Below are 9835 nucleotides of genomic sequence, written 5' to 3' on the forward strand. Positions count from 1 at the left end.
GTGGTACCTCAGGTTAAGAACAGTTTGAGGTTAAGAATGGACCTCCAGAACGAATTAAGTTCTTAACCCACTGTAGTTCTGTATTCTTTTAATGGTGAGAGAGTTATCATTCCCACAAGCAGATACTGAAAAGCAGTAGTACCTACTCGTCATCCCAGACACATTGGGTACGCTGCAATTGTCCAGCTGGAACACACTGGGAGTTCACATAAGACAGGGGTAAGAAACACAGTATGCTCCAGATGTTGTTGGATTCCACCACTCATCGTGTGCAGCCAAGATGGCCAACAGTCAGAAATTATGAGAGCTGGAGTCCAGTAACATCAGGAGGGAACCACATTGGTTACCTATGACTTAGTCCAACAACCGGGTCAGCCAGAGGCTTCTGGGAAGCAGAGCATGAAGGTAATCGTGCTCCCTTGCTAACTGACCACCCAGAAACTGGAATTCATAAGTCTACTGTCTCTGAACCTGCAAGTTCCACCCTGCTGTCATGGCTAGAAGCCAGCGGTAGACCTGAGCCCCACAATTCCACCCCCTCTCCAGCAGCTAAGTCCACTATCAACACATCTTGTGGCAGAAAATTCCACCAATCAAACGTGCTTTGTGTAAGGAAGTGCATAAAAAGTACAAACCTTGGAACTTCTACCGATCAATTTTAGTGGATGACCCTAAGTTCTGGCACTGTACCAGAAAAAATGTCTATTTATATCATGCCGTTTTATAAACCTAAATTATATTCCCATACTTTTATTCTAAGTTAAATAGTCACAGATATTTTCACTCAGAGAAAATACGTTTGTGTCCATTTTGGTCTCCCTTCCCTGTACCTTTCCAAGGTCTACAAATTCCTTGGGGGGGGGGTGCAGCAGCCAAAACTATATACCATATTTTTCGCTCTATAAGATGCACCAGACCATAAGACGCACCTAGTTTTTGGAGGAGGAAAACAAGAAAAAAATATTTCTGAATCCCAGAAGCCAGAACAGCAAGAGGGATCACTGCGCAGCGAAAGCATCAGGGGTAGACAACCTAAGGCCCGGAGGCCGGATACGGCCCAATCGCCTTCTCAATCTGGCCCACAGACTGTCTGGAAATCAGTGTGTTTTTACATCAGTAAAATGTGTCCTTTTTATTTAAAATGCATCTCTGGGTTATTTGGGGGGCATAGGAATTCATTCACCCCCCCCAAATAGTCTGGCCCACCACATGGTCTGAGGGGTGGTGGACCGGCCCACGGCTGACAAAGGTTGCTGACCCCTGGTGTACATAACCCTCTGTGTCTGACAGATTGTGACTGGTTTAAAGTTTCGCAGTGAGCTTCATGGCTGAGTGGAGATATGAACTCTAGTTTCCCACATCCTAGTCCAACAATCTAACCACTACGTCATATTGACTCTCCTTTGAGAGTTCCTATAGCTCCCGGAGGCAAGGACTTGCTTGGTGCCATTCTACTGAACTACATTAGAATTCATGCACAGGTTTTCTTTGCAAATCTCTCTTGTTTTCAAACAAGCCTATCTGCATAGGGAGCCATCAGACTTTCTCTTTATTGCTGGTTCGATTTCTAGCTACTAAATAAGCTGAACCAAGGTCAATGTACTCAAATGCACAGGCAACAGGACACTTCTCAGGTGAGAGCTTTCAATTTTAGAAATCGAACAAAAAAATTGCCAAGTAATTTCCCTTGGTGGTTGCTGTAACCTTTTTAGAACTCAATTCTACTTTTGAGCCGTTTCCTGAGAGATTGCTTTTCAGTTTGAGTTTTGGCAGAAATCTGTTCTGTGCACACGCCATGCATTTTAACAACTTAGGCCTCGTTCAAAAAACAACCGGAGCAGGCATAATTGCAATTAACAACAAATCCACCTGCTGTGGGAAAACGTAATTATTGACAAGGTGGCCAAAGTTGTCTAACATCTTTGGTATCTTTAAGGGAGAGGGGCAAATTAAGACGCAATATTATGGGCCAATGGTATTGCTCCAGTGATCGCGTGTGTGGTATACTTTGATACGAAGAATGGGGGTCAATTCTGGCAATGCACTTTCTACTCCCACCAATGCGCCTGACAATTTTCACAGTTGCTAAAATATAGCATGTTAGCCAGAAGATTGTGGCTGCAGTTTGCAGCAGCTTCCAAGATAATGGATGCATATTTTCCAGCCTCCATGATTACCTAAGTTGTCACTGGTTAAGACTGGCAAGGGAACAATCAGTGCCAGTGTGGTGTTGTGGCTAGAGTGTCAGACTATGACCTCGTAGATCAGGCTTCAAATGCCTGCTCGCTCAATGGATGACTTTGGGCCAGTCATTGCCTCTTAGCCTAACCTACCTCACAGGGTTGTTGTGGGGATTAAATGACATGAGGGAGAACCATGCACACCACCTTGAGCTCATTGGAGGAAAATGTGAGTTGCGCCTAGAGGCCCCTAGGACCCACCCCGAAAATATTTTAGTTTTAAGTTTTTCGGCAAATTTTTGGCCACAACTTTATTGAATTACAATTTTGTGAGCGGTATTGGCTTAGGCATTGACTCCCGACTATAACTGACTCCATCTCTCTGGGTGGCAGTCGAAAGGGGTAAACCAAACGAGGGAGCAACGTTGATGTGGACCAACCAAAGCTCACCCCGGGGTTCCTGTGGTCCTGGCATGGCCCTAGCCCTTCAAGTGGGCTTTGGACGAGATCCAGGACCCCCAGCTTCCTTTAACGGAATACCCCGTTCCTAGAGGGGCAGGTGATGGCCACACCTCCCCTCCCCACAATCCAACCGGGCCAGTGCCTAACCGCCACTTTACAAGTTGTGACGATTGCTAAGGGGTAGGCAAAAACCAAGTGGCTAGAGCCAATTTGCCAATTGGAAAAAAAAAATCCTACCTAGCCCCTGTTCCAAAACAGGTGATCCAAACCAAAGCAAGGCAGATGAAACTACCTAACTCTAGGGAGGGAGGGTGGGTGTTCGGCAGTGTGACGCGAGTGCCCCTACTTCCGTCACGCTGCCACTTTTAAAGCCCCTTGGATCATGCCACCCTCTGGGGATTGGCTAAAACAGCCTGGCGTGATCCAGGGGCTGTGGCCAGGGCTTTTGCTACTTCCCCCCCACCCATTCTACCCCTATGGGGTAAGTCCCAGGCGCCCAGGCGCAACCAGGATCCTCCAATAGGAGGATCCCATATATAAATGCAATGAAAAGTTATTTCCAGCTAAGGGAAAACTTGTTTCTGTGACTGCATTCTGGTTCACAAACTATGGTTTTTAGGAAACCTACATTATCAGTATTGGACAAACTTCTGGATATAATTATGGTGTTAAAAATTAAAATGTATGCCTTTACCCTTCCAAGGTAGGGCTGTCTCTGTGGATCATTTTCATGCATGCACCCTAAACTGCTATGATGTGGTCAATATCATTTCAGGACTACCCAGAGATTCCGCAGCAGTGCTGACCTACAAGCTTCTTAGTTCTGATAAAGTGTGGTCTCTGTTATCTCTGTTTATGATATTAGATTCTGCTTTGTTATGCAAGGCAAACCCTGATCATGCTGTGGATGAACCTAGATACCAATATTATGGACAGAAGGCATATGATGAAAAAGTAACCTAAACAAAGATAACATGAAAACTTAATTCAATAGTCCCATTATTTGTACCACTACAGACATAAAACATTTTTTTTCCTGCCAAATCTCTTTCTACCAGTTCTATCAACAATTTTCTAGTTCATATGGCACTTCAAACTAAACATAATGCAAGCTAGTTGTAAAACACAGAGCATACCATATACAGAGAGAGCATATTGTATACACACAATGCCTTATGTATACAGTCCGTTTTTCACTTACAGATCCCTAGTTCACTCTGAAAGTTATACACATGTCACATCAGAGAAACATAGCCAAATATGGAACACACTGCATTTGTTAAAGACCATCTTTATCCTTCTGTACAAAGCTGAATCAGCACTGTAACAGTTCAGATTAATTTTTAACAGTTGTTTGTCTTTTTAAGGCTATATTCTCAGCAAGAGATCCTCCTGCCAACTTTTATAGCCTCTAAACCTGCAATTCTGATTCGGATCTCTAAACAGTCAAAAGGCTTAGTTTTAATATCTGCTCAGCTACTTCAGATCTGATCTTCAGAAGTCTTTATTTCCCAGTATCTTAACTCACAGCTTGCTTGCATTTTTTTTTAAGCGTTATCATTCACATCCAGTTATCTTGACTGGTTTCCAGTCTGTTCCAATTCAAGACAGTAAATTTTATTAGAGAATCTAGTGTAGGGGGGGGGAATCTAGGGTCCAAAAAAGGAGATTCTTGACACATACACACAATGCCATAATTCAGATGGCAAGATGGAAGCACAACTGTGAATAAAACATGGATTAAGCTGTGGATTTGCGTACAAATCTACACATGCATTTGAATCCTCACTTGGGCTCCACTAGATCGGCTGGTTACACTTTTTGATGCAAATATGAAAGCACATTCCCATCTGGAACCACAAGCTATTGAGCATGGCTAACGCTGAATTGGAGCCATGAAGATTTAAACTTCTTTGTCTTTCTTGTTTATGAACGGCTTTATTATTTTTCTCCTCAGCACTATGTATTACCTTCTAAAAATCAGATTCTCATTTCCAAAAGGCAATAGACACCAAAGTCTGCTTTTAAACACTCCCCTGGTGTTAACTTTGCAATAAATATCAAATCAGGTGACTTCCTAGAACTTGAAATGAATTATTCTAAGCTCAAGTGCTTCCATATATTAAAAAAGTATCCAGAGCAATCTTTCTCCTCTATTTCTAATTATCTGCATGGCAGAGCATGAGGTGAAATCTAAATTTATTTTCGTAGGCAAATACTCGTTTACCACCTGCAGTGTTTTAAAAAGGGAGAAGAGAAATTGGAAATGAAAAAACAACAACCTAAACAAACAGTCCGAGCAAAAATGGATATTAAAAACTTGAGCAGCTAAGGACTTAGATAAACATCAAAACAAAGGGCTTGATCTAGTCCCATAAGCAAACAGCACTTCTTTGTGGAGGGATCCCATAGAGAACATAAGAGTCCAGGTTATACACATAATTTTGGGGTCTTCCTAAAAATCTAGGTGCTTCCCAGCCTATTGATACTCAGTACCATGGGAGGGTGGGCTTGGCTTCTGTTATACACTACTGCAGGGGTGTGCCCCCAGATATTGTTCGGACTACAACCCCCATTATCCCTCTGGATTGGCCATGATGGCCAGAGCTTGTAGGAGTTGCAGTCCAACATCTGGACTGCCTATCTCTACTGTACAGGGATTATTCTGTGAACAGCTGCTGAGACCACAGTGAACTTGATCAAGCTCTCAAAATGTTACTGCATGTGAACATCTACCAGTATGAAAGACGTATGTTTAAATCTTCACATAGACAGAAGGTAGAAGCTAATGAATTAAATGTGAGGGCAACAAGTTCTCCAAACATCTATGAATCTTTGGACTGATGGAGGACTGTACGGGACTAATGGACCACTCTGTAATGTTAATACCCAATCCAAGACTTGGCATTGTTAGAAACGGGTCCTGAACTAATCACAGCTGGTTAATAAAATAGTTGAACATTTAATAACATTTAAATTGCAACATGGTTTGTAAACGTTTGAATAAACAACAGTGCATTTGTTCGTATTGCTATAAAAGGTGGGATATAAGAATTAATCACAATAATAAAATATGTAAAAAGTATACTATGCACTCCTGCTGCTAATAAAAACCACATTTCGCATGTTTTCAAATGTGATTTGGAAAATGTCTTATTGGTGCGTGTGCCTTTCCCCACCGAAATAAACTCCACACAAACTTTGATGCTAGTAATTTTTGAATGTTTTTTTAAAAAAAAACTTTAGATCTAAAGTTCACAGAATACAGGAGAGAGCTCCTGATATGTACAGGAATTTGTTAGGAGTTGTATAAGCTGCTCTCTGCCCCCATTACATCCACAGTGGATACGATCCATGTGAGAGAGAGAGAAAAAAGAGAGAATAATACACAACACAATGGGCAAAAAGGAATTGAAGGGCTGGGAAAATCTAGCATATTATTTTTACTATTTAATTCTATTTTCATCACACCTTTCGTCACAGGCACTTAAGGCTGCATGCATGGCTCTTCTCCTGCTCATTTTATCCTCAAAACACCTCATGAGGTAAATTAGGCTGAGCTATACAGGTGTCTGGCCCACAGTGATCCAACAAACTTTATGGGCTGAGTGGGGATTTGAATTCGGGATTTGGTTTGAGAATCTACCCTCAATACCATATCACACTGGCTTCTGGTCGAGCTTTGCTTGACATAACCATGCTAGTAAATCCTCAAAGCTCATCAGTGTGCAAAAATATTTACTAGCCCAGCTGATCTAAACATACCTGTCTTAGTCACTTGTGGAACAATATTGATTCAAGGAAAAACAACAACCACCCATCCCACAGTCCATTTCACCTGGTCGCATTTAGGCAACGTTTTACTTGTCATCTGCTACCACCAGAGAATTGCTGCCATGAATAACAAACTGTGATGGATCAATATTTTAACGCTACTCATTTTATACAAACTGCCAGGCTCAGTAGCTTTGGCTGGGTTCATGCACTTAATTTTGAGTAAAAACAACTACAAGTCTTGTGGCGTCTTAAAAGACTCACAAATTTAGAATGACATTGCTGTTTCTCTTTGGAGTTCTTCAGCTCCAGGAGGGCCATTTAAAAGTAATTTGCAGTGTGTCCTGAATGGTTCTCCCACTGGCTTTTGAATATTGCCATTTCTGATGCCAGATTGGTGTCTATTTATTCTTCTGCATAGAGACTAGCCTGCTTGTTCTATGGAGAATGCAGAAGGGCATTGCTGGCAGATGATGGCATATATCACATTGGAAGATGAATGAACCCGATACCACGAAAGGCATTATTAGGTCTTCTAATACTTGTTGCCAGTGTAAGTATGTGGACAGAGCTGGCGTCTAGATCTATCACAGGAGCTGTCCCTGTGTCCATAACTTTGTTATATGCCCTGCGGTTACTGGTGAGTAGCTATTTAAGGTGTGAGATCTGTCAGTAAGGAAGTACAAGGCCTACTATTCAAGGCCTGTGACATGGAAATGCCATTGTTCAGAATGGACTATAGAGCATAGGTGATAAGTTTGAGTAGCTTCTGCTGGGAACTTTAAGTGACAAGTGGTGTCCTGTCATTTTATTCTTCTAGGTGTGTCCTGTAGCAGATTATTACTGAGTAGTAGTCTGACCTGGTTGATTTGTTTTTGTATCTGGCATGTAAACTATAGTGCACAAAAGTTAATGCAATAAAAATCTATAAGTCTTTACGAGTGCCACTAGACTCTGTTATTTTTGCTGCAAAAGGCTAATATGGCTGGACTTTGGGGGAGTAATTCTGAGTTATTCCTTTCTTGGAATCAAAGCTTAGGGACACTGGATTTTTCATGCTTCGATGCTCTTTATCCACAGCGTTCAATACTACAAAATCTGTCTAGTCTGCTTATGGCAAGTGTAACATTATATAGCCTGTAAAGGAGGACAGGAAAATCCCAGCAATGTATAGAAGAGAGAGAAAATGACTACGTGTCATATTGGGTAGTTTTCCCCTCGATTATTTTCTCCTTAAATTAACACGAAGTGTGGGGGAGGGAACTCTAACGGGATTTGCAGTCTCTCAGTCTTTCAAACCAGTAACAATGCAAAACATGTAGGGACTTAAGGCTAAATATTTTACAGCCACAAAGTGCAAGATTCCCCTAGGAAGTGATGTATTAGAAAGAAACACATCTCTTCTGGTATCTAAGCATTGATATTCTCTTTGAGAACATCCTTTTGTGAAAGAAAGTTCATGTGGCTGCATTGTGTGACTCCTCACATCAGTTTATCAAGCAAGAGCTGCTTATAAATACCTTTATTTCCCTCCAGTTACAGAAAATTAGCTTAAATATAGACCAGCCCAGTTGTGAAGTTGCAGGAATAAGCATGTTATCCAACTCCAGTTATCTACTATGATTATCTTAGTATTGGGTGAACTTCTTCACATTACTGTTTTTTCCACTATGTATGACTTTTAAAACTTGGTACTAGCATGCTACTGATTTGTTTTATTTAAATATGCATACTGTGTGTGTGTGTGTGTGTGTGTGTGTGTGTGTGTGAGAGAGAGAGAGAGATAGATTTTCCTCCTACTTTTTAGGAGAATCTCCTTTGAACGTGGCAAAAATATCATATACAATAGTACCTTGGAAGTTTAACGGAATCTGTTCTGTAAGTCCATTCGACTTCTAAAACGTTTGAAAACCAAAGCACAGCTTCTGATTGGCTGCAGGAAGCTCCAGTCAGAAGCCACGGAAGCCCCGTTGGATGTTCGGCTTCCAAAAATAGTTTGCAAACCGGAACAGTCACTTCTGGGTTTGCAGTGTTTGGGAGCCAAAACGTTCAAGAACTAAGCTGTTTGGAAACCAATGTACGACTGTAGTAACAAAACAAACACAATTTGGAATTGTCTCCTCAGGTGGCTTTGTTACATCTTTAGACACCAGGCAAAAACATTCCATTTTTCTCAGGCTTTTGGCTAATTAAAACATCTATGGCCTTTGAAACTGTGGGGTTTGTTTGTTTGTTACTATATTATGTATCCTTGGATGAAGAGCAGTATAGAAATAGTAATAATAATAATAATAATAATAATTTTATTTTTCTTTACAGATGTAAAAGTTCTATATATTTAACAACAGGAACATACCCTTAAAGCTTCAATCACAAGATCTCGTGCTTCCAACTCCCCTTCTAGAACACTCAAGAGCATCCGCAGTTCTGATTTGCTGAGATTGTCCACATCAAACTCTCTTTTCTGCAAAATGAAGGAAAACCAATGATTGAAACAACGTACACAAGTCAGAAAGTCACCTAATGCAGCAGGAAAGTAAAAAAATAAATAAATGTACCCATAGTTCTTTAATTTTAGTTTAAAGGCTTGATGCTTCCCATGAGAATAGGAACAAATGTGTTTGCATCATGGCCAGTAAGCACCAACACCAGCAGCCATGTGTTTGCCAGCATGGTGTGTATTAGGGCTGGGTATCAGTTTCATAGCTTTTGACCTGGCAATATATTGCAAATCATGATGTATGTTTGTGTGCTATGCAAAAATCAGAGTGTGAGGAAAACCATGAAGCCAGCCAATGCCTCTACATAGCTCCATCCTTATTTCAGACATTATGATATCAGTATTTTGCGATGTTTAGCTGGTGCTGTGTTGCAATGTTGAAAAGCAGAAAATGCAGTTCTACTTTGGAAGTCGAACACCTTGCGACTTGAACGTTTTGGCTCCCAAACGCTGCAAACCCAGAAGTACCATATTTTTCGCCCCATAGGACTCACCGGTCCATAGGACGCACCTAGTTTTTTGGGGGGGAAATAAAGAAAAAAAATTATTTCCCCCCCAGGTGCGGGGCTGGGTCGGGGGAAGCCCGAGCTTCCCCCGACCCCAGCCCCCAGAACAGGCTGCTATCCGCTAGCCGTGGGAGAGCCGCGCGATTTTGCGCGGCTCTCCCACGGCTAGCGGAGCGCTGCACGAAGCATGAAGCTTGCGGCTAGCGGATAGCTTCCTGAAGCCTGGAGAGCGAGAGGGGTCGGTGCGCACCCACCCTCCTCGCTCTCTAGGCTGCAGCGAAAGCCTGCATTCGCCCCATAGGACGCACACACATTTCCCCTTCATTTTTGGAGGGGGGAAAGTGCATCCTATAGGGCGAAAAATACGGTAAGTGTTCCAGTTTCCGAACATTCTTTGGAACCTGAACGTCCGA

The 9835-nt window shown here is 42.0% G+C and overlaps 1 protein-coding gene across 1 annotated transcript in view; it reads right to left on the reverse strand.

Moving 5' to 3' along the window:
- The window catches only part of CTTNBP2 (cortactin binding protein 2), a 105405-nt gene extending 96523 nt beyond the window's left edge, over positions 1 to 8882 (reverse strand). Inside the window, 1 exon segment of the mRNA XM_079994057.1 lies at positions 8773 to 8882. Within this exon segment, the coding sequence (XP_079850183.1) occupies positions 8773 to 8835 (63 nt within the window). The 5' untranslated portion in view covers positions 8836 to 8882.
- Positions 8883 to 9835: the final 953 nt, after the last annotated feature.

The sequence above is a fragment of the Podarcis cretensis genome (assembly GCF_951804945.1).
Source record: "Podarcis cretensis genome assembly, chromosome: 10".
Lineage (NCBI taxonomy): Eukaryota > Metazoa > Chordata > Lepidosauria > Squamata > Lacertidae > Podarcis > Podarcis cretensis.